The sequence below is a fragment of the Chrysemys picta genome, chromosome 7 (assembly GCF_011386835.1).
Source record: "Chrysemys picta bellii isolate R12L10 chromosome 7, ASM1138683v2, whole genome shotgun sequence".
Lineage (NCBI taxonomy): Eukaryota > Metazoa > Chordata > Testudines > Emydidae > Chrysemys > Chrysemys picta.
Genome location: NC_088797.1, coordinates 52,487,025 through 52,514,978, shown reverse-complemented (window position 1 = coordinate 52,514,978; position 27,954 = coordinate 52,487,025). Strand labels below are relative to the sequence as shown.

Below are 27,954 nucleotides of genomic sequence, written 5' to 3'. Positions count from 1 at the left end.
AGAGGGCTCAAAGGGAACAGGCCTTGGCAGCTGAGCAGAGGGGCCCTGAGTCGGAACCTGGACCAGAGAGTAGGCCCGGGGCCCTGCCAGCCACTGAGGAGTGGCACTGGGGCAGTGAAAGGGAGTCTGCCAGGGAGGGAGACTGGTGCCTGGAAGGGAAAGGGCTGGTAGTGGCCTGGCCGGAGGCTGAGTCACCAAGAGGCAGCAGCAGCTTGGGGCGTCGCAGACCCAGCGACAGAGATGGAGGGAGGGAGGGAGGGCCTGCGACTGCGGGAAGAGGCTCCACTTGGCAAGCTATTCCCCAGTGACCAGGGGAGGCGCCAGCCCAGTGGAGCCCCTGTCACAGGAACGAGACTTTTACCAACATTCAACATACTCACAGGCCTGATGATTAACAGTGGGTGGGGATAGACGCCAACCTCCTGGGGCTGCCCTGACTGACGCTGGGCACTTCACCCCTGAACAAGAGCATCCACACAGGGGTTCGGAGCAGTGCATGGCCTGGCTTCACACCTTTAGTGTCACACCTTGGAGACATGCCCTTACTAAGACAAGCCTCAGGTTCCTTTAGTTTCACAGGCTTTCCCTGGGGTTCCATGGCATGCCCATAGAGGGCCTGCAGCCAGTCTGACGCAAAGCCCTGTGCTGGTGAAGCAGCAGCACAAGGGCTCATCTACACTAGAGAAATAGGTTGGTTTAATGACATCAATCAGGCATGTGAAAAATCCATGCCCCCGCCAACGGCAGAGTTAAGCTGTCCCAAGGTAGACAGCACAAGAATTCTTCCATTGACCTAGCTGCCGCTGCTGAAGGAGGTGGATTGTCCACACTGACCAGAGAGCCCCTCCATTGGCACAGGTAGTGTCTACACTGAACACTACAGCAGCATGCTCTAGTGTTTTAAGTGTAGACAAGCCCTTAGCCACACAATCGGAATCCGAGTTGTCAAGCTCTAGATACTAATGGTTAATTTAGCATTATAGTCTGTGTCCTCACTGTTAAGAAAACGTGCGTTTACTGTGGGAGAACTAATATGCATTAGCACAGGGATGGGCAAACTTTTTGGCCCCAGGGCCACATCTGGGTATGGAAAGCGTATGGCAAGCCATGAATGCTCTTGAAATTGGGGGTTGGAGTGCGAGAGGGAGTGAGAGCTCTGGCTGGGGGTGCAGACTCTGGAATAGGGCCAGAAATGAGTTCAGGGTGCGGGAGGGGGCTGTGGGCAGAAGGTTGGGGCGTGGGGGGGGGAGGGACGAGGGCTCTGGCTGGGGGTGTAGGCTCTGGGGTGGAGCTGGGGATGAGGGTTGGGGGTGCACAAGGTTGCTCCAGGCTGGGATGGAGGGGTTTGGAGGGCAGGAGGGGGGGAATCAGGGCTGGGGAAAGAGGGTTGGGGTGCGGGAGGGGGTCAGGGGTGCAGGCTCTGAGCAGCGCTTACCTCAAGCAGCTCCCAGAAGCAGCGGCATGTCCCCCCTGCAGCTCCTACATGGGAGGTGCAGCCAGGCAACTCTGCACACTGCCCTGTCCGCAGGCACCACCTCTGCAGCTCCCATTGGCCACATTTCCTGGCCAATGGGAGCTGCGGAGGCAACGCTTGGGGTGGGGGCAGTGTGCAGAGCCCACTGGCTGCCCCTACATGTAGGGACCGGAAGGGGGACATGCTGCTGCTTCTGGGAGCTGCGCGGAGTGACGCAACCCCCGACCCCACTCCCCGGCTGGAGCACCGGAGTGGGGCAAGCCCCAGACCCTGCTGCCTGATGGGAGCTCGAGGGCCGGATTAAAACATCTGGAGGGCTGGATGCAACCCCCGGGCCGTAGTTTGCCCACCTCTGCATTAGCATCTCCCTGTGAAGATCCAGTGCTCTACACGTCCCACTAACAGCTATACAGGTGAAATCAGACAATCTCTATGGAATGAACTCGCACAGGAAAAAGACAAACGACAAAAACATGCTATCTGCCACTGGTGGGTGAACACTTCTTACACAGCGATCACTCCATGTCTGACCTCTCAGTCCTCGGCCGCACAGGAAATCTGCACAACTCCTTCAAAAGACGAGCCTGTGAGTTTACATTCATAACTTTGCTAGACACTAAAAATTGTCTTAATAAAGAAACTGGATTTATAGCTTATTACAACAATCTGTAACCACTAACCCCCTCTCCCTTTGTGTCCTGTGACTACAGGGGTGTTAATGGGCCACTCTACATTAAATGGTTTCTTACAATATGTGTAACTACTTACGCTAAAACTATCTGTTCAATCTTAAATTTAGCCAGGACACTCTCAATAGGTTTCCAGAGCTGAAGAAGAGCTCTGTGTGGCTCGAAAGCTTGTTTCTTTCCCCAGCAGAAGTTGGTCCAATCAAAGCTATTCTCTCACCCACCTCATGTCTCTAATATGCTGGGACTGACACAGCTACAACACCACTGCAAACATAGTGGAGACACAGCATTTTAGTTTCTCCAAAAGGCAGCCAATGCAAAGGAGTAACAGCATAATTCACCTTAAAAATCCTTGCTTTCGGCAGTAGAGAGCAGATGATACTGAAATGTATCGTAACACAATATGTAGCATATATAAAACATTAAATTAAAATATGCAGGGAAAAGTATAAACAATTCAGCAGAAAAAATCAACATTTAGGCATGCAGCAAATGAAATAAGAGTAAAGTGTTAATGTGCATTCCGGTGTCTGCGGGGGGCGGGGGAATTACTTACAGAAATAAGGATTTTAATCAATTTTCAGTGACGACAGGAGAGGGAAGACATGTTCCTGGAAGTCCCAAATGGGATTGGATGTTACAGGAATTTATGTCCATTTTGGATCATTGGTGTCTTTTGGAGAGGGAACAGAGATAGTACAAAGCTAGTGTAACCGAAAGGCTCGTGAACAAAAAGGTAAAATACAAGCCCCCCAAACCGATGTATTTAGTTCATTTAATTCCATGACTTTCCGGCGTAAAACTCGTAATTTTTGAACAATCGTGGCTGCTGATTGCATACTTCTCTCTAGTAACAATGGCAGTAGCAATTTGCCTTTTCAGAAGGGCTTCATACACGATAGTATAATGCCCTATGGGCCAGATTTTTAAAGGCATTTAGGCAGCTAGTGGGATTTTCAAAGGCACGGAGATGCTCTCACCCTTCAGAGATCTGGCCTGGGGTGAATATTTGGGAGCCAAGTGCTACACACCCGTTGAGACGTGAAGAAGCCCCAGGGGGCTGGCTAAAGAAGCAAAGGAACAGTTGAGAAGGCAATCCCCATTGGTGGATCAAAGGAAAGGGAAGAGGTTTGACACCCAAGCAGGAAATCATCCAGCCTTGATGTCCTGAGTCCAAAGAATTAACATGTGGATTAAAGCAAAGGAGAAAAGGATGAAATTTAGAATTAAAACCTAATGTCACCATACAGACAGGAAGTGCTGTTCCAGAAACACTGTGAGCTCTGACTGCTGAAGGTACTAGCGACACATAGTCAGTGATTTGCTCTTAAGTGGCAGTGCCACCTCCCGGCCCCCCTGGTAAGGATGGCCCACGATGAAGTGCCAAGGGAAATCAGGGGTAACATTTTCAAATAAAGAATGGCCAAGAGTGATACTGGCGTGGCAGCGGCAGGCGCCAGAGCAGGAACAAGAACAGCGGCCAAGGCAAATTTGCGATGGGCATTCTGCAGAATGAGAAGCTGAGCCGGGATGCCCATGTACACTAAACCATGGCTGACAACTGTCACTTTGGGGGGGCAAAATACAGCACTGAATGGAGTCTCCTTCAGCCGCCCAGCACATCCCAGCGGCTGAGGCAGAGCTGCCTTGGCTAGGCAGCATGGCCCTGGGAGACAGGAGCTGAGCTGCACTGTCCTGGCAGAGGAAACAAAAAGCCTCTCTGCTCCCCTGTGATACATGGCGGGGGGGGAGGGGGGGGAGTAGCTCCCTTTGATGGACAGCCAGCCAGCTGTAAAATCCCTCTTGGTCTGTTCTTTACTTGTTTTACCTGTAAAGAGTTAAAAAGCCCACAGGTAAAAGAAAAGGAGTGCGCAACTGACCAAAATAGCCAATGGGAAGGTAGAACTTTTTAAAATTGGGAAAGAAATATTCCCTTTGTCTGTTGTTCTCTGGGCTGCAGGGACAGAGCAACAATGGTGTAAGCAGCTTAAGCCAGGTATGATTATAGATTATCAATTCATACCTCAAACCTACTTATCTGAAGCCTCAGATATGTAAGTACAATTAGGGAATGTCTAAAAAGACGTGATTAGGGTTATTTCTTATTGGCTTGTGGACTCCTCTGTGCTAACCTCAGATGCTTTGTTTGCTTGTAACCTTTAAGCTGAACCGCCAAGAAAGCTATTTTGGATGCTTGATTTTTGGAATTGCTCTTTTAAAATCTAGCAAAAGCCCAAGTTCCATATGTATTTTATTTCTTTTTGTTTTTAAATAAAATTTACCTTTTTAAGAACAGAATTGGATTTTTGGTGTCCTAAGAGATTTGTGCATACATTGTTTGACTAGCTGGTGGCAACAGCTAATTTCCTTTGTTTTCTTTCTCAGCTCTTCCTTGGAGGGGGGCAGGGTGAAAGGGCTTCAGGGTACCCCACAGGGAGGAATTCCCAAGTGCTCCTTCCTGGGTCCAAGGGGCTTTTTTGCATTTGGGTAGTCGCAGCGTTTACCAAGCCAAAAAGTCAGAGAAAAGCTGTAACCTTGGGAGTTTAATACGAGCCTGGAGATTCCAGTAGTAATTTTTAGAATCCTTGCAGGCCCCCACTTTCTGCACTTGGAGTGACAGAGTGGGGATTCAGCCTTGACACCACCACACTCCAAACGCCCCCCGCCACCGGTAACTGTTATCCCTTCTGCCCCAAGCTGGCAGTGCCCTGGCTCCTAACCCCAGCCCTGATTTGGTCCCCTCCCACCTCTGCCTCCAGCAGTCTGCCCCTCCTGTGCAATCAGTTTGGCCACAGCCTGCCCCCCCCCCGATTTGCCCCCTCCAGACCGAGGGAACAGGAGGTCCCCCGGGGGGGCAGCACGAGGCCAGCGGCTCCAGCACACTGAGCATCCACAAGGACATGTTTGGTCCCAGCAAAGCAGCAAATTCTGATGGGCAGCAGTTTGTAACACTGCACCCATTTGTGGGGTGAGGGTCTGGACAGCCGTGGGAGGGGGGGAGCAAGGGGCAACCGGGGGTGGGCCCCGGCCATCTGTGAGGGGTGGGAGTCGGGCGGCCCAGCCAGCCATAGGGCAGCCCAGTCAGCCCCGGGGCGGGCAGAGTTGGGGACTCAGCTGCGGGGGAGAAAACTGGGGGCTGAGTGGGGGGCCCAGCCAGCCACAGGGGCCCTGGGGGAGGCGCAGAGTGGTGGGGCCCAGCCAGCTGCAACGGGGACCATCGGGGGGCCTGGCCAGCCATGGGGGGCCCTGGTAGGGGGGGGGGTCAGCTGGGGGCATACTCACGTAGGAGTGCAGCTGTGGCACCTTCACCTGGGTGATGACTCCACCACGCTGGTACGGGGCAAAGGAGCTGGTGTCCCCAATCTCCAGCGTGAACTCATCTGGGGGAGGCAGTGCCCGGGTGAGGGGGGCCCTGAGTCCCCACAACTCCTCCCCGGCTCTGTAAGCCTGTGGCCCTGCCCCTGGGCCCCCGCAGTCTGTGGCAGCTGGGCACGGCCTGTGTGTAAGGGCGTCTCTGCCATCTCGGCCTGGCCCAGACCTGCCCAGGGCCCAACCCAGAGCCAGGAGCCCAAGGCCACCTAGCCCTGGCACTAGGGGACTCACACGGGCCCAGGTGGGGCACACGGAGGGTTGGTCGGAGCCCAGCAGCCCCCCACAAGGGGCTGGGCTGAAAGCAGGGAGCCAGCAGGGAAGCCCTCATCCCTCTCTGCCCCCCCCCCCCCCCCCCCCGGAGAGGTGGGGCTAGTGACTTTCAGTGAAAAACTACATCCTAGCCCCCATCGCAATGGCCTCCCCCCAGAGCAGGGTCCCCCCCAGTGCTACCCTGCTCCCAGAGCGGGATCCCCCAATGCTCCCTGGTCCTCAGAACGGGGTCCCCCCAATGCTCCCCGTTCCTGGGATCCCTGACCCTGTGCTTTCCTGGCCCCAGCCAGTGGGGGCTCACCCAGAACATGAATGGCGTGGGGCTTGCAGCCGTTCAGCTGGCTCATGCCCTCCAAGTTGGAGAATGTCACAAAGTCACCATCTGCAAAGCCATGGCCATGGCCCTGCCCGTCCCTGCAGGTCACCACCCCGGGTGTGCCCTGGGGAGAGAGAAGGGGTCAGCAACCCCACTTGGGCCACATGGCAAGGGGGTTACAGGAGGGAGGGTGACCCTGGGGCAACCCACATAGGGAGAGGGCTACGGGGTGGGGGAGGGTGTGACAAGGTGGGAATTTTTGTAATTTTTTACAAAGCCCATGTGTGCCTCAGTTTCCCCATATGTCACATTGTTCCCCAGGGTGGAAAAGGCCTGTGTGCTCTTAGGGGTGGACATGTGGACGTTGCCTGGGGGGGGACGACACATGGGCATGTGGGGGTCACCAGGGAGTCTCATGGGTGTGTGGGTATTGCCCAGGGTGGGCGTGTGTGGGCATCGCCCAGTGGTCTGAGCCGGGGGAGGAGGGGGGGCAGTCACTGGGGACTGGCCGAGGCCGACTCGTAAGATGGAGACACTGAGGAAACAGTGGCAGAGCCAGTCACCAGGACAGGGACCTACAGCGCCCCACAGCCCAGAGGGAGCCAGATCGCACGGCTCCGCAGGGATGCTGGGCACAAAGCCTGCCCAAGAGCGAAGAACGGGGGGTTGCCTGCTGAGCAGGAAGGACAGGGAGGAGCCAAGGCCCATCACAGCTTGGCCGGCTCGTCATGGCGCAGGCTTGGCCAGGGTGGGCAAGGGATGAACTCCTGCCTCTTGGGGTTCCCTCTGTGGTGCCTGGGTGACTCCTGGCTGGGGGCCCGGGCCCTGAGGGGGGAGACAAGCTTCCCCAGGTGCCCGGCCGAGGCCACAGTGAAGGCGCTCGACCTGGCTGTACCTGCGAGATTTGCTGGACGTAGGCGCAGACGGGCTCAGCCTCCGAGAGTTCGTCGACCACAAAGTTCTCCCCGAAGTCACAGAACAGCTGCCTAGAGGAAGGAGCAGGGGCTGGGTCAGCACCCCTGGCCAATGCACCTCCCTCCCCACAGCATCCCCTGCTGGGAGAGGCTGGGACTGGGAGTAGCCGAGGGCTCCCCCTATAGCCAGGGCTCCTGCCCCACCCCACAGCACCCCCTGCTGCAGAGCACCTGGCATGCATGTGTCTCAGCAGTGCAGGTAGCATCTTACGCTTACCCGGCCAGCCCCTTGGTGTCAGCCAGGACGAAGCGGATGCTGCAGGCATGGCAGATGTCGCTGATGCGGAGCTGTTCCTCCAGTGGCGAGTTGCTCAGAACCACAACCTGAGCCAAGACCCAGCATTAGTGCAACCGGGATCTGGCTTGGGGGTGGCTGTGCCCCCCCAGAAGAGGCCTCCAAGCACAGTGCCACACCCCCTGGGCCAGCACGTTTCCCAGATGCCACTTCACAGCCACTCAACTGGCTTTGGCATTAGCTAGATGGGAACTTCACTTCCCCTGCCAGCCGCTGGGCAGTGCCAGCTAGATGGGTCAGTGTGCTGAAGGCCCACAAGGGGGTGCTCACATAGCCGTTTGTGCAAGCCCTAAGTAAATACCTGGATTGTTCTTTGCAGGAAGAAGCAATCCCAAAACTGCTTGTTTAGAAACTCCAAAAGCTACAGCCAGCCCTCAGCTGGGAGCCAGCACAAGACTCCCTGCCACCCCGGCCTCAGGTGGGATCACTCCCCAGATTCCCCGCCCCCCTGGGCTCAGCTTAGGGTTTCCAACATTCTAATCACACAAAACCAAACACACTTGCCCTGCCTGCCCCTTCCTTGAAGCCCTGCTCCTGCCCCACCCGTTATCTGAGGCCCCGCCTCCTTCTCACTCCATTCTCCCCTCCCCCCATTGCTCGCTCTCCCCAACCCTCACTTCCTTTCACAGGGCTGGGGCAGGGGGTTGGGGTGTGGGAGGGGGTGAGGGCTCCGGCTGGGGGGTGCCGGCTCTGAGGTGGGGCCAGGGATGAGGGGTTTGGGGTGCAGGAGGGTGCTGAGGCCTGGGGCAGGGGGTTGGGACACAGGAGAGGGTTCAGGGTGCGGGCTCCGGGTGGCGCAGACCTCAGGCGGCTCCCGGAAACAGTTGGCATGTCCCTCGGCTCCCAGGTGCAGGGGCAGCCACAGGGGGCTCCGCATGCTGCCTCTGCCCACAGGCGCTGCCCCTGCAGCTTCCATTAGCCGCAGTTCCCGGCCAATGGGAGCTGCGGAGCCAGTGCTCGGGGCGCGGGCAGAGTGTGGAGCCCCCATGGCCACCCCATGCTTAAGAGCTGAATGTGCTGGCCGCTTCTAAGAGCCACGCAGAGCAAGGTAGGGAGCCTGCCAGCCCTGCGCCAACAGGACTTTTAATGATCTGATCAGCGGTACCAACCAGAATCACCAGGGTCTCTTTTAAATCGGGCGTTCCAGTCAAAAAACGGATGCCTGGCAACCCTAGCTCAGCTGGGACCCCACCCCAGACTGCCCCACCAGGCTCAGCTGGGACCCCAACCCAGACTGCCCCTCAGACACCCCGCCCCCAGCTCCCGCCACCCTCGGACTCAGCTGTGGATCCTCCCCCTGCCCCCCAGACTGAGGCTGGTTATGCTGGCCGTTTCCAGAAGCTGAGTGACACCTGCCAAGTCTCAGCTCCCAGCTGCCCCACACCGGCAGCCTGGACCCAGCTCCTGCCTGCTTGAGGCCCCTGCAAGCCCACAGATGTGGGTGCCCGAGCCACGGCCCAATCTCACCTGGAAGGCTGCCAGGAAGCTCTCGGACAGCTCCCTGGTGTAGGCTGTCACAGGCACATAGCTGTTGAGCTCTGCCAGGCGCTGCTGGGAGGCCACGGCTCGGTTCCGGCCCACGTCGCTCTCAGACAGGAAGAACTGCAGAGATAGCCCCACATGAGGAGTGCCCCCACCCCATGGCCAGGAGAAACCCTCCTCTGCTGTGACGGGACACGGCCGCAGCCTCCTTACCAATGGGCTGAGCTTTGGTCACGTGGCACACAGCCCCCTCGTGCCTCCCCAGTCGCAGTGCTCACCTGGGCACCACCCATTGCTTCGGGGGACATTAGCAGCTGGCCTTGAGCATCAGGGCTGCACAGGCTGCCCATGGCACTGCAGCCTTGGCTCCCCACACCCTCAGCAAGCACTCTGGAGAGCGGGGCTGGTGCAGGGGGAGCCCTTACAAAGAAGAGACCAGGGGATTTAGGGAGAGGGCTCCCCACATCCAGATCTCCCCTTTGCACAGCACCAGCCCTACCCCAGCCCAGGCTGTTTGAAAAGCCAGAGAAATTCCCAGACAGAAACTGACCCTGAGCTGCACGGTGCTATGGCCGAGAGCCCCAACAGGGACTGAAGGGAAAACCCAGCCTGGCTGGGGTGAGGATCCCCAAACTAAGCGCTTGAACCTGGTCAGGAGGTTAAACTGAACAATACCCGAGGGCTGGGGCTGAGCCAGCCTGTGCCCACCCCGGCTAGGAGAGAAAGTAATAATCACATGGGTTGTTAAAAATCCCCTTCTTTGGGCCTGCCCCACCCCAGTCCGTGGCCAGGTCAAAGCGGGCTGGCAGTACAGGGCCAGGAGGGGATGGGGTCAAACTGTGGCCCCACATCTGTGCAGGGCTGGATCTTCTTGGCGTTCCCCTGTACTTGGGAGAGCCAGGCGCTGGGGACGGGATTGGACTTGGAAGCACTCAGGCTTAATGCGGCTTCTGTCGGGTTTGGGGGGGGGACAGCTGCAGGGAGTCAGCAGGTGAGGCTGTCACTGAGCACTCCTGTAATCACTGCCGCCAATTGCAGAGGCAGGACAGGGCTACTGTGGAGAAACGCCTGTCGCTAGTTGTGGTGCAATTCTCGTCAGAAGCGGAGTCCCTCTCAGTGCCCTGGTCTCCACCAGAGCAGTTCCTGAGTGGCAGCTGCTGCTGACAGGTTGGCACCAGGCAAGTAGATGGGCGTGCTTGGGCCCTGGTGGCATCCCAGCCCCAGAACGCAGGATGAACACAGACCAGTCAAGGCTGGGAGGTACATGCCCCCAGAGAGGAGGGACCCCAAGCCCTGCCCCCCCACCTCAGGTACCTGCGAGGAGAGATCACTCCATTGGACATTGCCCGGGTCATGCACAGTGATTGATTTCACCCCAGCCAGGATGATGTTCTTGGCAATCTCCACACCCAGGCCCTTCATCCCCGACACCAGCACGGCAGTTTTTGCCAGCCTCCGCATGGCTTCATGACCCAGCACGTAGCTATGGGACAAGCACAGTGGGCGTGTGGGGGAGAGAACATGCAGCTGGCACAGCCCCTACTCCAACATGTCCCCGCCACACCAGTGCCCCTGGCCCCTCTCCCACCACGGCCCTGTCGCACTAGCCCCGCCCCATCACACCCACACTGGGACACTGCACCCGGCATGCTCCTTGGCTGACCCCAGGTGCCCCCTGATCTCCAGGCCCAGCACTCACAGCTGCCGCGAGTACAGGCCCTCATCGATCTCGCCCAGGCTCTCGGAGCGCCTCATGCTGCTTCTGCCCAGTGCAGATGTGGGTGAGGTGGGTGCGGCTGTGTCCAGCCCTGCATGAGAAAAGAACCAGGCTGGAAGCCAGGACTCCTGGGCCCTGCTCCTGATCCTCCACTGGGGCTAGTGGCTCCACATCAGCTCCATTCCTGGCTGAAAAGGGCAGCAGGATGCTCCACGCAGCCAGCCAGGCTGCCCTGGGCCCCCTAGAGCTGTCCAGCTCCAGCCCAGCCCCCAGCTGTGGGTGGGCAGCTCCTCTCTCTGGGTCCCAGAGCTGGCAGCTAACACACGGCTGTGGGCAGCAGAGCCTGTCCGGAGGGATGGGGGAGATTGGCAGGGCCTGGCAGGCAGCTGGCACCCAAGCTGGGCTAGAGCCATGGTGCAGAGCACCCAAGGGGCATCACAGATGTCACCCAGGGCTGCAGCCAGAAAGGGCCAGCCCATTGGCTGTACCAGGGCAGCACTGGGGGCAGCGGGCGCTCAGGATGCTGGAATGCACCCCATGAGGTGGTGGATGCTCCCTGCCACAGGTTGGCAGGCTCAGGGGCTCCAACCCCATCTCCAGCATCTCCCGGCAGAGGCCTGGCTCCATAAGGTTTAACGCAGCTAGGGGCTTGGCCATTAGGAGGGAAAGGCAGCGCTATCCTGGCACGCTAGCTCAGCCCCGCCTCAGCAGACCCAGCCCTGTGACTGTCAGGAAAGTGAAAGTGAAAGGCCAGCAATGGGAGGGGGAGGGGAGCTGCTGCCAATGGCTGGAAGTTGGCTGCATTCCATGAGCTCCCCAATCCTGGGGCAGCAGCCTCAGACGGTCCCCGTGCCACGCCCCATGCCATGCAGGAAGCCCGCCTGCCACACAGGGACATATGGGAGCAAAGACTGTGGCTGAGGGAAGGGAGCTGGGGCCAATCCCTTCCTAGCCCCCAAGGCTAGCTTGGCAGCACCCTCATCCCAGCACCTCACTGCAGCCTGATGGAGCTACGGGCACAGCGCTGCCCTGTCCTGGGGCAGCAAAGACCAACCCACCCTAGCAGAAGTTGGGCACATGGCACAAGAAGCTGCTGGCATGAAGGCCACTGGAGCAGTCAGTAGCCTCCCTCAGACTGGCTGGTACCCCGCTGCCCAGGCACAGCACACCTGCTGGGTCAGGTGGGGCTGGGCACCATGCAGCAGGAAGGGAACTCCTCTAGACACCCGCCCGGCATGGGCAGGGGTCTGCCACACACCCCACTGCATATCGCATTATGGGGGCCTGCAGGGCACAAAGCTAGCCAGAGCACAGCACAGCAGCAAGGTCCTGGGGATACCAGGGCAGGGGTTTTGCAAAGTGATGCCAGTAGGAGGAGGGGGCAGGTGCCAGGAGCCCACGCATATGGGGGCAGAAACATCCCTGCCCCGTGCCTGGGTCTTGTCCCCATGGGCAGAGGGCAAGCAAGGCCCCGCACAACCAGGCCACGCTCAGCCCCTCTAGGGCCCTGGACAGAACCTGCCTCCCAGCCCTCTGCTCCAGCCACCGGACACCGCTCCCTGCCCAGAACCAGCCCAGAGGTGGGGATAACACGGCTGCTAGGGTTCATGCCCAAAGGGGGAGGCTGGCGAACCTGCCTGGCCCAGCTGGGCGCGGGGTCAGCACTTACCCAGCCAACCGATGCCCACACAAGCGCCTGAGAAGAAGCTCAAGGAGGATAGCAGGAAACGGCAAGTCGAGGAACAGCTACCTCCCGGCTCAGCCTCTTAAAGGCACAGACACGCCTGAGCCACGGGCAGTGGGGTCACCGTCACCAGAGCTCCGCTTGGGGGCAGGGGGGTACGCGGACAGCGGGGATACCGGAGCTCTGCCAGAGCGCCGCCAGGGCACGGGCTGGTGCAGGAGCAGCAGGAACGCTGGAGTGTGTAGGGAGGGCATGGTCTAGACACAGCCAGGACTTCCTCCTCAGCAAAGACACATCCCCTCCCACCCTGTCCGAGTGCCCAGCCCAGGGCCTGGCGCAGTGCGCTAGGGGCTGTGTACAGCTGAAGGGGAAGTCTGGTAACCCGCAGCAATGGCACCTATGGACTGTATCCTGGCAAAGGGGACCACCTGGCATCATGCAGCTCCCACTGTCCCTCCCCCGCTGTGATATCTGGTGCTGAGCTGGGAGGGGCGGGGCCAGGCCAGTGCAGGGGCGGGCGAGTTGTGGGAGGAGGAGTGGGACCAGTTGCGGGGCCGAGCGGGGAGGTCCGGGGGACCGGGGGGTCAGTGTGGGAGGAGGTGCAAGGCCACTGCAGGTGGGGGCCAGGTTATGAGCGGAGGGGCGGAACAGGTGCGGGGGGGGGAACGCGGGCTGTGAGGGAAGGGGCGGGGCCAGTGGGGTGGGCTGTGGGAGGAGGGGGTGGGCTGCGGCGGCTCTGCTCACTGTCTCGGGACAGGTTCACGGGGTGCTCCCATTCCAGAGAGGAGGGGAGGCAGTGCAGTGCTCTATTGGCGCCTGCGCAGGGCGATGGCGGCACCGTGGCTGGGCTGGGAGGCGCCGGGCCGGGCTCTGCGGGGCCTGGCCTGGCTGGGGCAGGAGTTCGCGGCCGACTGGGCGGCTCAGGACTTGCGGGCCGCGCTCTTCCAGCTGCTGCTGCTCTGGCTGGGCCTCAGCTTGCTGGGCATCCACCTAGCCTGGCGGCTCCACGGAGGTCGCGTCAGCCGCCTCTGCTGCCGTCCAGGTACGGGCCAAACCGAACCCCCCGGGCTGGGCTGTGCTGCCGCCCAGGTACCGACCGGGACGAACGGAGCCCCCGGGCCGGGCCCGAGTCCCCCACCCTGCGGGCCCGGCTGTGCTGCTGCCCAGGTACGGGCCCCATCTCCCGGGATGAACTGAACCCGCCCCGAGCTGTGCTGTGCTGCCGCCCAGGTACCGAGCAAACCGGGCTGAATCAACCCCCCTGGTCGGGTCAAACCGAACACTTGGGCTGGGCTGCCAGACAGGTACCGACCCGAAATCCCTGGGTTGAGCTCTGCTGCTGCCCTGGTTCCGAATCGGACCCCCGGGCTGGGCCGCCGACCAGGTACCGACCTGAACCAAACCCTTGGCCGGACACCGAATCCCCCAGCCCTGGGCCAGACTGCCGTCCCGGTGCTGACCCGAACTGAATCCCCCGCTGGGCTGGGTTGCTGGCCAAGTACCGACCGAACTGAACCTCCTGCCCCGGGCAGGGCTGACGCTCAGGTACTGACTGGGCTATGCTATGGGGAATGTGGTGTGACCCGGCCCCCAGAGTGGCCCCTGGTTTCTGGTTCCTGGCCCCCCCAGTGAGGGGCCAGCTCTGAATGGGGAGCCCTGGAGGATGGACCGTTGCCCAAAGTACCGTGCCTGTGGCGATCTTGCCTGACCTGGGCAGTCCCAAGTACTTTGGGGGTCTGGGGTTGGAGCCAGCCCTGTCCCTGGCACCCAGATCCTAGAAGCATACCTGGGCAGAGCAGCCTAGGCACCTTGTGCCAGGCCCTGCCCTAGCAGCTGCCCGCCCCACAGACTGAGTGGGCCTGGCTCCAGCTGTCAGGGAGAACTGGGGCTCCGAGCTATGTAAGGCATAGGGCAGGGGTTGCTGCTGGGCCTGGCCATGGGGTGGGGAGACGGACCGTGGACGAATTATAACACTGCTGGGGAGTAGCGCTCAGGCTCTCTTGGGCTTGTCTGGGCAGCTAGCCTGTTCAGATTGGCTTCCCACCCTCTCCCAATGGCCTGTTGTGCACAGGTTCGTCCCATAGTGCCACGCTTCAGAGCCATTCCTTGTGGAATCTGGACAGGGGATGCTGCGCCCATGTCTCTGTGCGCCTTGCCCTGGTGCACATGGGGCTGAGTGACCCTGGGGAGTGGGTGAGTCCACCAGGGGCAGGACATGGTGCTCTTCTTCACGCTGTCTCACCTACAGGCTGGAAGGGGGCAGCGAGGGCTAGGGCACACACCCCTGCACGTCCCTGGCTGCTTGTGGGCCCCCACCCGGCCCAGAGGAGAATCCAGGAGCACTGCGCCATTGCCCAGGCAGAGGTCCTCCCCCAGGCAGCATGGAAGGGGCTGGCTTGTGCCCAGCAGCTCCCTGGTATCGAGGGGGGGGGGGGGGGAATCAGGTGCTGGCCTGGCTGTGGCATGTAGAGCTACTGCTAGGCATCTCCCAAGTATCCCTCAGCAAGGTGCCTGTTGCCTGCCCCCAGCTATGAGCCCTGCCTGGCCCCACCCTGACTGCTCCTTCGCCTTGTTTCCAGGCAGAGGTGGCCAGAACGGAGGAACCCCCGCTGGTGCCTCATATTTCCCCACGTGGTGAGTGCTTCCCGCTGTTCAGTCTTGCGCCACTCAGCAGGGGGCTCACAGGCCTGGACTCTGGCCTTCCCCACCTCACCAGTTCATAAGGCTCCTTCTCCAAGTGCAGCCCCAGACCTCAGAAACAGCTGGTCCTGGCCTGTGCAGTGCCAGAATGCGGGGCTCTGAGACGGGCAGAAGCCCAGCCCCGGCATCTCCTTCCCTGTCAGCAGGGGGAGCCCTGCCACGCCTGTCCTGGGCGGGGGTCACCCCAGTGGTGGCTCTCGTGCCCAGGCAACTGCAGCGGGGTGTGTGGGTTGGCGTGCCCACTGGTAGTGTCCATCCCCACAGGATCTGTGTGCATGTGTGGTGCCTGCCAGAGGACTCCACCCATCCTTTCCCACTCTGACCCCGGGCTGCCCACTGCTCTCTAGGCCTCTGAGCTGCAGGAGCCAAGCCTCAGGTGTCTGAGATTTGCCCCAAAGCTCTGTCTATGGCGCCTGCTCTCTTCTCACCCTCCTTTAGGGACAGCTCAAGCAATGAGGCTGTGAAGACACACCGAGAGTGAGGCGTGGACGGATATGCCGGTGGGCAGGGGCATACCTGGGACAGCTCCACCCATGGGCCCCAGCGCTGCCAGCCAAAGAAACTGGCTTTGCACTTTCGCTGCGTTGGAGACCGCAGCCATGTCACCTGTGGGCTAGCCCCTGGCCAGCAGGGAGCTGTACAGCCAGCTGGCCTGTGCCCATCTCAGCTGGCCTCTGCACAGCCGCTCAGGCAGGGCAAGCTCCCATCTCACCCCTGCAGTCACTTCTGGGGGCATCTGCACTGCCCCAAGCACATCAGCCCTTCCCCCTGCCTGCCCCAGACAAAACAGACCCCTGCAGCAGCCACAGGTGTACATGGGGGGTGGTGTGTAGTCTGTGCCTCAGTGGTCCTTGTGCCCAGCTTAAATCCTCCCTGAGCACATGCCCCTGAGCCCTGCTCTGAGCCCCTCCCCCCAACTCTTGTCCACTGCTGCCCCCACCCCGATGAGCCAAAAGCCTTCCTGTCCCCCAGCCCCTTCCAGGGAAAATTGCCTGAACACCTCCCTTCCCTGCTGCCAAGCCCCCTCTCTGCCCCCAGGGACTGAGACTCATGCACCTGTACCACTTTCTGCCCCAGCGGGCAAGGTGGGAGGTCCTACTCCCTGCTGCTAGAACTCCTGTGCTCCCTGTGACCCTGGCCCCTGAGGCAACTGCAGCTGCTCCTCAGAGGGGCAGGATTCTGCTCCTGGGCACAGGGGAGATGCAGGGCAGGATGGCAGCGCCATCCCACTGGTTACACAGTGTGGGAGCAGAGAGCTGAGCTGCCCCCCACACCTGGGGTTTGGTGGTGTGGGGGGCCTTGGGGCACCACCTGGCTGCTCTTGCCCTGCGCTGTGTCTCATAGCAGTGTTGGAGTGATAGCCCACTGGCACCTGGGCAGTAATGCTACCAGCTTCCACACAGCACCCCACGTGCCATCTGCCTGGTCCAGGTGAGGCCTTCCTAGGCCAGTGCCCTCTGCCAAGGTGCCAGCCCTTGGGATCAGAGCAGGAACAGCATGCCCATGGCAAACCCAGCCTAGGGGCCGGGGTGCCCCTCAGGGCAGTAGGAATAGCTGGACCCAGGTACTTCCAGCCCCACGTGCAGTGAGCAAGGGTATCTCCAAGCCCAGGAAGGGGCAGGGCTCAGAGGCAGCACCTGGCTAATGGCCTGGCAGGCACATGGTGGCACAACTGGGCTTGGAGCCCATTACCTGTATCCCAGGACAGGCCTTTAGCCCCAGGGCCACCTACTGTCCTTCTGCACTCTGCCAGACCCTGGCTGAAGCCTCCTGTGACCTGCTGGCTGGATTAAATCCCTCTGCTGTAACTATGCTGCTGTTCAATTACTGGGGGGGGGGGGGGGGGACTGCATTCATTCTGACTGTCTCTGACCCTATCCCTGGAGGAGGGGACCCCTGCTCCTCAGGGAGATGCTGTCCTAGCTGGTGGATGCTGTTGCTCTTCAGACACTTGGAGCAGCTGCCTTGAACTACTTACCCTCTTCCAGGCAGGGATGGGGGCAAGGGCAGGAGCACGCAGCATAGAATCATAGAATATCAGGGTTGGAAGGGACCTCAGGAGGTCATCTAGTCCAACCCTCTTCTCAAAGCAAGACCAATCCCCAGACAGATTTTTTTCCCCCCCCAGATCCCTAAACCCTGGGTTTAGCAGGCCACTGCTCAACCCACTGAACTATCCCTCCCCCCACACAGATGCATGCCCTGCCATGCTGGGGGGAGAGGGCCTGGGGGGAGGGGCATGCCCCCACAGCTGTTTTCGAACAGGCCTGTGGCTGGGCCCTGCTGGCACAGGACTGGCCCTAGGCACCCTGGTTCACCCACAGCCCCAGTGTGCCCAAATCTCTCTCCCCCTTTCTCATGGAGGGGGGGGGAGTGTGCTGTGCCACCCCAGTGCAAGGGCTAGGTCTCCAGTGGGCTGAGCTGGGCTGCCCAGGCTGAGCTGTTCTCCCCAGCTCTGCCACTGGTAGGTTCCACTGGGGGTTATGGGCTTCAGGCCAGTGGGGGACCCAGAATACTCAGAAGCCAGGCATGAGCGATGGCAGCTGGAGACTGCTCTCCAGGCCGTGCCCTCTGGGCACTGCACAGCCCCAGCCTAGCGTGGGTAAAGACGAGCGGCAGAGCAGGAGTGGAGTCAGGGGGTCTTTAATGGACAATCACAGCCCAATTACAGAAATGGGGGGAATGCCCAGGCGGGCTAGGGCAGCAGAGGGACTCTCACCTTGCCAGCCCATTGACTGGCAGCATGTGGCATACATACAGCAAGGCCAGAGCATGTCTGGACACTGAGGGCACACTCAGAGGCTGCCCACCGCCCCCAAGAAAACCAACAGACTGGCCTGGTTTGGCATCGGCCTCAGATGGGGCTGGAAGGCACTTGGCACAGGCCCTTGGCATTGGCTGTGCAGCACATGGCTGGACGTTGGCTCTTTGGCCCCGGTGGGGCCCAGCCTTGCTTGAATGGGTGGCACTGTGGGGCCACCCGTGTCCTGTGGGGAGTTCTGATTGGGGACATGGATTCTCATGTGGTGAAGAGAGGCGCATGCTGATTGATTGGGGTGGGTGGGAGGCGTGGCTGCCAGCCACATCTCACTTGAGCATGTGGTAGCGGGTGGGCACAAAGGGCATCCTGGTGACCAGGGCAGGGCAGCTCTTCTTCCGCACCTCCACTGCCACCACCGTGCCCACCCGGCTCTGCTCGCCCTCCACATAGCCCATGGCCACATTCTTCTTCAGGCAGGGAGAGGGGCAGCCACTGGTCACTTCGCCTGGGCACAGCAAGCACAAGTGGTGGGTTAGTGTGGGCACATGTGCCAGCCCCCCACCACTGCTGGGGCCCAGCTGGACAGACCCCACACATGCAGCTGTTACATTCTCCTTGACGTGGGGCCCAGCTTTGAGCTTTGCAGGTCGGAGCCTGTCACACAGGGATATGGCCACGTCAAGCATGCCAGGGTCAGGGTCCTGCCCCCTGGGCTGTGGCACAGTGAGGGGAAGGGAGGCCAGTGCAAGTGGGCTAATGAAGGGCTAGCCAAGCCCAAGCACCCCCCTAAGCGCCACGCTCCTGCCCGCCCCACCTACCGATGGGCCTGCCCTCCGGGCTCAGGATGGGCATGTGTGGCCGGATGGGGGGGCCTGTGGAAATCAGCCCCACGCGCTTGCGCTTAACCTTCCCTTTGATCTGGGGCACAATGACTGGGGCACCGGGGAAATCCATAGCCAGCCGGCGCCGCTTCCCTGCAGGCAGCAAGACAGGGCAAGTTAGGGGGTGGGGCACCCCTCCCCCCCACCACCAGTGCTCCAAACCCTGTCCCACCTCCACCCCCGGCCCTCAGGGTGCCTGGTCAACCCCCCATGCCCCGGCACTCTGGGGGCCCAGCCAAGGCCCCCACACACCAAGTGCCCCACAACCCATCCCCCCCAGCCACAAGGGCTCTCACTGTCCCCATGTCTCCATTCCCCAAGGCAGCTGGCACCCCTGTACCAGCCTCCAGTCCCCATGCCAGGCTCACCCACCCCTCCAAGGTGTGTGCGCAGTGCTCCTCACTGCTGTTGCTAAGGTGCCCAGGCCCCACCATGCCAGCCCTGCTCCTTGCCCCTTCCTACCCAGTGTCCACACCAGAGCCGCCTCCACAGGCGTGGTCATCTCATCAATGTCGTTGCCATAGAGACAGAGCCCCGCCTCCAGGCGCAAGCTGTCCCTGGCCGCCAGCCCTGCCAACTGCACTTGTGGGTCCCTGAGTAGCAGCTCCACCAGCTCCACCGTGCGCCCCATGGGCACCGAGATCTGAGCCAAGCAATGGCAGGCATGGTAAGTTCCAGCTTCCCGCATCCCACCAGGCAGTGCCTGAGCCAGCACTGTGCCACCCACGAGACACATCGCCCCCTCCCTGCCCCGCCAGGGCTGCTCCTGTTTTGGTACCTCCGCCCTCCCCCACCCGGGCCCGGCAGCACGGTACCTCCACACCATCCTCTCCGGTGTAGCCGCAGCGCGTCACCCTACAGCCTGGCACCCCAAACACACCCATCACCGCACTACTCATGAAGGGCAGCTTGGCCAGGTTGTCCGACACGCCTGTCTGCAGCACCTGCACCGCCGAGGGACCTGGGCACAGAGAGCATAGGAGGAGCTCAGCGAAAGCCTCAGCATCTGGGGGAGAGGGGCAGGTGGAGCATGGAGCAGGCAATGCCTACCTGTGATGTTGCACCCCATAATGCTTTATGGGAATATGCTTATGAAAGTATATATGACATAACTGGAATATGTTTTATGCTACATATGCCATGTAACATATCTCTGTAAAGGTCATGATCTACTGAATCTATTAATCCTATTTGTATGCATGTATCATTTTTGTATTCGAAGTTACAAATACTGGCTTTGTACTTGTTTAATCTTAAGTAGCCCCAGTGAAGCAGTTGGTCAGCTTCCTGAGAAAGGACTATTCTCAAGTAAGTGCCCAATCAAGAAACACTTAAGCCAACAATGAACTTGGAGATGCCAATCCACAGCTGAGCTTTCCCAGAAATTGTGGCTTGGCTGGTAAGGAACTCAGTCATGCATGGACATGTGACTCCAAAACTCCATTTTGTTGCTGGATTCTACGGGTGGGGGAGGGAGGTGTGTCCACCCACAAGAGAAAGTCTATTTAAACCCCTGAGAGACCCTTCCATTTGGTCTTCAGCTGGCTCAAGAGATAGCCTCTCCACCCCAAAGGATACCTGAAAGAAACTGGGACAAGGGACAGTAACTACAGGGGGTGTGAGTGATTGCTGGACCCAGACTAGAAGGAGGCTAGTCTATAAAAGAGGCTTATTGGTGAGATTTTATCTGTATTCAGCTTCTTACTGTATTAGGTTTAAACTTGAGTGTTTTATTTTATTTTGCTTGGTAATTCACTTTGTTCTGTCTGCTATTACTTAGAACCACTTAAATCCTACATTTTGTATTTAATACAATCACTTTTTACTTATTAATTAACCCAGCATATGTATTAATGCCTGGGGCGGGGGGGACAGCTGTTCATATCTCTCTATCAGTGTTATAGAGGGCAAACAATTTATGAGTTTATCCTGTATAAGCTTTATACAGGGTAAAACAGATTTATTTGGGGTTTGGACCCCATTGGGAGCTGGGCATCTGAGTGTTAGAGACAGGAACACTTCTTAAGCTGCTTTCAGTTAAGCTTACAGCAGTTAGGGAACATGGTTCAGACCTGGGTCTGGGTTTGCAGCTGGCTAGCATGTCTGGCTCAAACCAGGCAGGGCACTGAAGTCCCAAGCTGCCAGGGAAAACAGACTTAGAGAAGTAGTCTCAGTTCATCAGTTGGCAGTTCCTAAGGGGTTTTCTGTGATCCAACCCATCACACCACCCTGGCAGCGCATGAAGGACCTGGGGTGGAGCCGGCGGGAAGTTTCAGTATGTCTGACTCAGAACAAATGGAGTCCCCACCATGGGCCAATGAGCAGAGAGCCCGGGGCATTTCCTGCCAGCCCCCCACTGATCTCTCAACGCTGCCCCACACAGCCAATCTGCCAGGGCCTGCCTGCCTGGCAGGCTGCCATGCACTGAGCCACAGGGCTGCCCGACCCCCATCAGGCAGGTTTCGTTCCAAGATTCATCAGCCTGCAAGAGATTGAGTGAGTCAGCATTTCTGACCCACCCCCACCTCTGGGACAGCTCTGCCCAGGAATGATGGGCCTTGACCCTCACCTGGCAACCCCCAGTACCAGGGCAGTGCTTCCTGTGTTTACCAACTGCCCCCTGCACCGGGGGATGGGGGGGAGCACAGCAGGGCCGAGGGGTGTGTGCCATCAGCTTCTCTCTATAGGGTGTCCTGCCCCGTTCCCATGCACTTGGGGAGTCCTACCTTGGCTTGGCCAGCCTGGCAGGAGAGCCAGCACCATCAGCTTGGGGGGTGGCAGGAATTCTGAACCAGGGTGACCCCAATGGGGAAGGGGCTGTCAGTGCAGGGCCTGATGCAGGGACATGCTGGCAGCCCGGGGTGGGCGGCCCATTACCTTGCAGAGCTAGCAGCGCGTTTTCAGAGACCTCCAGGTGCACGTCGCCACCTGCAGCCCGCAGATCCTCTGCTCGGCCCTGGAAGGGAGACAAGCGCAGGTGGGAATGGGGCCAGCAGAGTAGGGACAGAGCCCAGCTCCTGAGGGCCAGGTCGGCAGCTGGACCATGGACCAGCATCGGACCTGCCTCCAGTCTGCACAGGGGATGGATTCTTCTGCTTCTGCCATTCAGGGAGCCCCCTGGTAGCCAGTGCTGAAGCCCCATGGGGATGGGCACCAACAGGGCAGCACCAGCATAGCGGGGAGAGAACAGGTGCCCAGCAATGATCCCATTCTCGGGGTCACTGTGGGGTCCAGGCAGGGGGTGCCCAGCTGCACATATACCTGCATCAGGGCCCAGTCCTTCTCCCTGCAGCCTGCGTTGGACACCACGTAGAGGTGCTGCTCCGACGTGCTGGTCACAATCAGGTCGTCGAGGATGCCTCCCTCCTCGTTAGTGAAGAGAGACAGGGTGCCCTGCAAGCGGGGCCATGCTGAGCCTGGGCAGCCACAGGCCACAGAGCAGACCTGCACCCACCTGCCCATCCCCACCTCAGAAACTCCAGGCAAGGCCACGGATCACCAGCATGCCATGCAGCGTCTCCTAATGGCCCTTCAGTGAGAGACCCCTGCAAGCCCAGCCCTGGGCTCCCCTATCTGCCGGTGCCCCTCACTCCTGACCGCAGCCCCTGCGAGCCCAGCACTGGGATCTCCCCATCTGCCAGTGCCCCTCGCTCCTGACTGCAGGCCCCTTCTAGCCCAGCCCCGGGTCTCTCTCTCACTGAACCGAGGATGGGGTTGATTTTGTAGTGGATGTGTGCTATGGGATCCCCCAGCTCTCTGATCCCGTGGCCTGAGCAGGACGGGTGGGCAGCTGAGGTGGCCACATCTCCTGTGATGAATGGGGCAATTTTCTGCACTTGTTATGAACCATCTGACTTGGGACCTATCCACATGGCGTCACTACCCCAGAGGGGAGAAGCAATTTGCTCCCTGGGACACAGAAGGTGTTGGAGTCACAGAGCCACCAGGGCTGGCTGGGCCCAGATCGACACACCGGCTCCTAGGTGAGCGCCTCCCCCCACTTGTCAGGAAGCTGAGCGCCCCACCGGGCACATGGCAGGAGCTGCCAGGCTGCTGCTGCACACAGAGCGGGGCAGAGGGGGTCTAGAGCCAGGGCTCCCCCCAATGGTGGCTCTGCCCATGCCCAGGCTGCCCTAGGACCCACTGCTGTTGTCTCCAGGGCACTATAAAGACTCCTGGCCATGCGTGGGGGAGGACGTCACACACCCCACATACCTGGTCCGGCTTCAGCTCCGCGATGTCCCCAACCACCAGGCTCTCCATGAACTTCACCCGGTCCCGGCCAAACACCTTGGTCTGGGGAAGAGACATTGCTGAGGGTCTGTCTCCGCTGGCTGGCCAGGCAGCTGGCTCAGGCTGCAGGGCAGTTTCATTGCCGTGTAGACGTTATGGCTCCAGCTGCAGCCCAGCTCTGGGACCCTCCCACCTCACAGGATCCTAGATCCTGGCTCTAGCCTAAACCTGAACTTCTACAGGGCAATTTAACAGCCCCTCGTGCCAGTCCCATGACCCACGTCAGATGGCATGGGCCAGCTGCAGGCATCTGCAGCATGGGCACAGCTTGAGACCAGCTTACCAGCCCTGCCCCATAGCCATCAAGACATGCCCAGCCCCCATTGCAGAGAGCCCCCCGCCGTCCCTACCCGCCCCCCTGTAGCAGAGAGCCCTGCGCTGCCCATCGCAGAGAGCCCCCCTGCCAGCCCTGCCCCCCACCACAGGGAGCCCCGCGCTGGCTCAGCCCCCCTCCCCCATTGCAGAGAGCCCCATGCCAGCCCTGCACCCCCATCACAGAGAGCCCTGCACTGGCCCTACGCCCCTCCCCCATCGCAGAGAGCCCCACGCTAGCCCAGACTCCCCACCCCCATCACAGAGAGCCCTGTGCCCCCACCCCATTGCAGAGAGCCGCACGCTGGCCCTTCCCCCCTGCCCCCATTACAGAGAGCTCTGCGCCAGCCCAGCCCCCTCCACCCCCATCGCAGGGAGTCCTGCGGCAGCCCAGCCCCCCGCATTGCAGAGAGTTCACCCCCCGGCCCCATCGCATCGCAGAGAGCCCAGTGCTGGCCCTGGCCCTCCCCCGTCAGAGAGAGCCCCAACCCTGCCCCTCCCCACATCACAGAGAGCTCTGCGCCGGGCCCTCCCCCCACTCCCCGTCCTCTAGCGTCACAGAGAGCCCTGCGCCAGTCCAGCCCCCCCACCATTGCAGAGAGCCCTGCACCAGTCCAGCCCACCCGCCATTGCAGAGAGTCCCACCCTGTCCCCTGGTGGCAGGGTCGGGTACTTGTGTATTAAGATATTTTTAAGCAAGCGAAGCAAGTGGGGCGGCGAGTGAGCTAGGATTCCTGGGTTCCATTCTCTGCTCTGCCCTAACTCACTGTGCAGCCTGGCTGAGTCCCTGCCCTGTTTCAGGAGGGCCACAGCTCCAGTCACTCCCCTTGGATCTGACTCTGGGCAGTGCTGGCTGGAACTGCCTGGGCCTCAGTTTCCTCATCTCGGGGTGTCTTAGGGCTTGGCTACAAGGTGAACGGGTGGGCAGCAAACAGGGCATACAGCTTCCTGGCCTGCATGTGGCCAGGCTGTGAGCACAGGGGACCCTTGGCTGGGAGCGGCTGGGGTGCACGATGCTACCTGCAGCATGTGGGAGACATCAAAGAGGGAGCAGTGCTGGCGTGTGTGCAGGTGGGACTCCAGGTGGCTCAGCGCGTACTGCACAGGCATGCTCCAGCCAGCGAAGTTCACCATCTTACCACCCTGCTGCCGGTGGAAGGCGTGGAGGGGCGTCTGCTTCAGGCCGTCCTGCAGGGCGAGACAGGGCCGGATCAGGCCAGCCATGGCACTAGAACCCCCCCAGCAAGAGGGGCTGGGCTCGGCGCCTGGCACAGAGCCATGTGTCCGGGGCACAGCATGGCTCCCTGCCAGGAAAGGTCGATGGACACTGCCCCAGGGCAATGTTCCTGTCACAGGGCAGATTACCACCCGAGGGCTGCACTGGCAGTCAGAGCTCGGGCACCCTTCTGTGAGGCAGAGCTGAACCTGCAGCTGACCCCCAGCAGCGCCCCTATGGCCCAGACGGGGAGAGGATGGCACAGACCAGCTGGTACCCCAGCCACACTTGCGCAGCGGCAGCCCCTCCCTGAGCAGCTCTGGGGCTGACTTGCAGGGTCTCCCTCTGCTGCCCCCAGGCTGGGAGTGCGCCCAGGGCTGCAGGCTCTCTCCCCCCACCCACCCTGCTACGCCTCCCTGCCCAATGCCAGCCTCAGTGCACAGGGCTGTGCCCCAGACCCAGGGACACCTGCTGGCACCACAGAGTAACCCCAGAGCCAGGCATGTCTTGGGCCCAGGGATGCAGGCTCCCGGGGAGACTGCTTCGGACTTGTTGGGGAAAGTCCAGGCTTTCCCCTTTAGTCTCTGAGGGCATGAGCCCCTCCCCCCGGACCTGCTCCAGATGGGGGAGGCCTGGAGGACACTCTGCCCCCCACTCTGGGCTCCCATTCCAGAAGTTTTAGCAGTGTATGTCTGTGCCGGCTGAGGCCTCAGGCTGCAGTGTTGGCTTGGACACTCATCTTGAGGCATAGGAGGGGGATCCACCAGGCGCCCCAGAAGGGAGAGGAGCCCCCGGGCTGGCTGCCAGGGCCCCAGCTCGGAACCAGGCTGCAGTTCTCAGCCCATGTGGCTATTCCAAAAAGCTCAAGAAGGGGCACCTGCCCCAGTGCCAGAGCCAGAGATCTGGACTAACAGGAACATTCAGCCACCAGGTTTCTGGCTCCTCCCACCTCTTCCTGTAGTGCTGCCTCCCACACTGTAGGGGCACCAGGACCCCCAGGATTGGGCCATGTTGCCCAGCAAGAGAGATGGCTTTGAGGGGGAGCTGAGGGGCCCCTTGGTGCAGCACTGTGCCGCAGCAGCATCCCCTTCCCCATGTGCCAAGAGCTGCCAACGCTCGGCACAAGGCTGGACTTCCCCTTACAGCTGCGCCGGCTCCCTGGAGCATGATGGACATGGCTCTCGCAACCCACTGAGACAAAGCCAGAGCCCTAGGCTCGGGTCCATGGTGCCTCCCTGCTGGATGGAGGAGAGGGGGGCATCCTTGCCCGGGGAGGGATGGGGATAAAGAGGGCTGTATTTACTGATGGGGGAGAATTCAGGGTGCCCACGCAGACAGCCCAGGGTTGTGTGTGCACAGATCAAGGGAAGCTCCTGCCCTTTGCCCAGCACGTGCCCTTCATTATCTGTAATTGGCATGTCCAAGGTCACTGAGGGGGAGGTATCCTGCTGTCCCTGCCTCTCGCTTCTCTCCCCCCTCCGCCAGGTCTCTCTGGCTCCTGCTCTTTGCCAGTCTCCCACCCCTACCCTGCCTGCAGAGAGATCAGTAGGGAGAGTCCACATTCATCATTAGGGTTCAGAGTTGGCATCAGCATAGGCTCAGACCAATCCCCGGGGCAGACTCTCTGCACACTAAGGCAGACACCACCACAGCAGTGGCACAGGGGCAAAAAGAGAGCTGTTGGGAGGTGTAGTCTGAGGGGACAGGGTATTCAGGGGTATGGGGGCACACCAATCAGGGAGGACAGGGGGTACAAAGAACAGTCGGGAGACATATGGGAGGACACAGAGGACATAGTCCCGAAAGCTCGTGGAGCAATAGGGGGATACAGGGGGGGCCAGTTGGGGGCAGGGCCGGCTCCAGGCACCCAAGCACATGCTTGGGGCGGCACCTGGTAAGGGGCGGGAGGGAGGAGCGCGGCGCGGCATTCTGCGGGGTGGGCGCTCGGCATGCTCCGGCGGCGCTGGTTCCGGCGGCGCTGGGGGTGGGGGGGGCAACGCGGGGCTCGGCGCTGGGGGTCCGGTGGCTCTCGGCACGGCCGGGAGGCGGGCTCCGGCGCGAGGCGCTCTGGGGTGGGGGTTCCGGCGGCGCTCGGCAGGGGGCAGCGCGGGGCTCAGCGCTGGGGGGGGGGTCCGGCGACGCTCGGCACGGCGGGGGGGCAGGCTGCGGCGCTCGGCGGGGGGTTCCCACGGCGCAGCGCTCGGTTGGGAGGGTTCGGGGGGCAGCAAAAAAGCTAGAGCCGGCCCTGGTTGGGGGCACATGTAGGAGGGGGGCATGTAGGGGGATAGGTTGGGGAGGGGGCAGGGGGATTCTCTACAGCAGCCCAGGCTACAAATTAAATTTGTTTTTAACCCAAAGCCAAGATGGGGGGGGAGTGCAAAGTCAGGGGCCTGCAGGAGGTGCTCACGGGCAGCCTGGGGGGTGGAAGTTGGGGAGGTTGTGTATTGGGGTGGTGGCAGTGGGAGGGTCAGGGATGGGATTTGGGGGGCCGTGGGGGGTCAGGGATGAGCAGGGGGAGCTCAGGGGTGTTTGGTATCAGAGGAAGGGAGTAGGGGCTGGAATCAGGGGAAAGGTGTCAGGGAGTACTGGGGTGGTGGGAGGAGGGGAGTTGGGGGCTGTGGAGGGTCAGGTATGGGCAGCGGGAGGGGAGTCAGAAGTCGGTGGAGGGGCATTCGGGGGGTGTCAGGGGGGTCTGGGTTGGGATGGTGGGGGGGAAGGATTCAGGGGTGTCGGCTGGGAATCACGGGGCAGGAGTTAAGGAGTATCAGGGCAGCAGTTGGGGGTGGGTGTCGGGAGCAGAAGAGTTGGGAGTGGAGAGCGTGGGAGGAGGTTCAGGGCGGAAGTTGGGGGCAGTGGGCAGTAGGGGGTGTCGGGTATCTGGGGGGCGGAAGTTGGGGGCCGTGGAGAGGGCAGTCGGGAGGTGGACGTTGAGGGGTATCGGGGCAGTGGGGACCGGAGCTCTGGGTAGTCCCTGCGCAGGACACAGGCCGGACTGTGGGGATCACACTCGGACGCCGGGGTCCCCCCGCCTTCGCTCACCGGCCCGGAGCTGCAGCAGCGCCGCCGCCCGCCCGACCCGGGCTCCCGGCCCCGGGGCCCGACCCGCAGCACAGCCCGGCCGCCCGCCCGCAGCATCCCGCAGCCTCTGAGCCCGAGCCCGCCCCCGGCACGGCAGTTGGGAAATGTGGCCGCCGAGGGAAGAGAGGTTTAACGCCAGGGGGGAGGGGATTCATGCGGGGGAGCTGCGGGGGGAGGGGTTTAAAGCGGGGGAGGGGATTAACGCGGGGGAGCTGCGGGGGGAGGAGTTTAACGCGGGAGCTGCAGGGGAAGGGGATTAACGCGGCGCGGGGACTCGGGAGGGAATTAACGCGGGGGAGCTGTGGGGGGAGTGGATTAACTCGAGGGAGTGCTGCGGGGAGAGGGGCTTAACACGGGGGAGTGGAGCAACCCGGGGGGACCTGCCTCATAGGATCTCTGTGCCACCCGTGCCCCTCTGGAGGCTGGGGCGCTTTGGGTGC

At 60.9% G+C, this 27,954-nt stretch overlaps 3 protein-coding genes across 14 annotated transcripts in view; 1 reads left to right on the top strand and 2 right to left on the bottom strand.

The window, feature by feature from the left end:
• Positions 1–12,722, bottom strand: part of UBA7 (ubiquitin like modifier activating enzyme 7) — a 65,928-nt gene extending 53,206 nt beyond the window's left edge. For 6 of the 8 annotated variants that reach the window (XM_024111606.3, XM_042846219.2, XM_005279647.4 and 3 more), the window contains exons 1-8: positions 12,259–12,722; positions 10,572–10,680; positions 10,187–10,355; positions 8,858–8,992; positions 7,313–7,419; positions 7,017–7,107; positions 6,107–6,245; positions 5,446–5,543 (exon numbers count right to left, since the gene is read on the bottom strand). In XM_024111606.3, the coding sequence (XP_023967374.1) occupies positions 5,446–5,543; positions 6,107–6,245; positions 7,017–7,107; positions 7,313–7,419; positions 8,858–8,992; positions 10,187–10,355; positions 10,572–10,627 (795 nt within the window). In that variant the 5' untranslated portion in view covers positions 10,628–10,680; positions 12,259–12,722. The remainder of the gene's footprint in view (positions 1–5,445; positions 5,544–6,106; positions 6,246–7,016; positions 7,108–7,312; positions 7,420–8,857; positions 8,993–10,186; positions 10,356–10,571; positions 10,681–12,258) is intronic. The other 2 variants (XM_024111608.3, XM_065551482.1) reach the window with 2 other exon arrangements.
• Positions 12,723–12,960: 238 nt separating this feature from the next.
• TCTA (T cell leukemia translocation altered) lies at positions 12,961–20,448 on the top strand. 2 transcript variants are annotated; one of them, XM_042846221.2, is made up of 3 exons: positions 12,961–13,440; positions 14,853–14,907; positions 15,412–20,448. In XM_042846221.2, exons 1-3 carry the CDS (start codon positions 13,102–13,104, stop codon positions 15,435–15,437), a joined length of 420 nt encoding a protein of 139 aa, XP_042702155.1. In that variant the 5' UTR covers positions 12,961–13,101; the 3' UTR covers positions 15,438–20,448. The 2 variants fall into 2 exon arrangements, with proteins under 2 accessions (XP_042702155.1, XP_005279703.1); XM_005279646.5 differs by having other exon boundaries at positions 12,961–13,315; positions 15,412–16,781.
• Positions 17,601–27,647, bottom strand: AMT (aminomethyltransferase). Of its 4 annotated transcripts, none has more exons than XM_065551484.1 (9): positions 27,476–27,645; positions 24,241–24,408; positions 22,831–22,911; positions 21,877–22,008; positions 21,493–21,571; positions 19,431–19,621; positions 19,078–19,258; positions 18,553–18,708; positions 17,601–18,239 (listed from the first exon to the last, which is right to left on the bottom strand). In XM_065551484.1, the coding sequence occupies exons 1-9, from the start codon at positions 27,569–27,571 to the stop codon at positions 18,061–18,063; spliced, it is 1,263 nt and encodes a 420-aa protein (XP_065407556.1). In that variant the 5' UTR covers positions 27,572–27,645; the 3' UTR covers positions 17,601–18,060. The 4 variants fall into 4 exon arrangements, with proteins under 4 accessions (XP_065407556.1, XP_005279701.2, XP_065407557.1 ...); XM_005279644.4 differs by having other exon boundaries at positions 19,431–19,576; positions 27,476–27,644; XM_065551485.1 differs by lacking the exon at positions 21,877–22,008 and having other exon boundaries at positions 27,476–27,647.
• Positions 27,648–27,954: the final 307 nt, after the last annotated feature.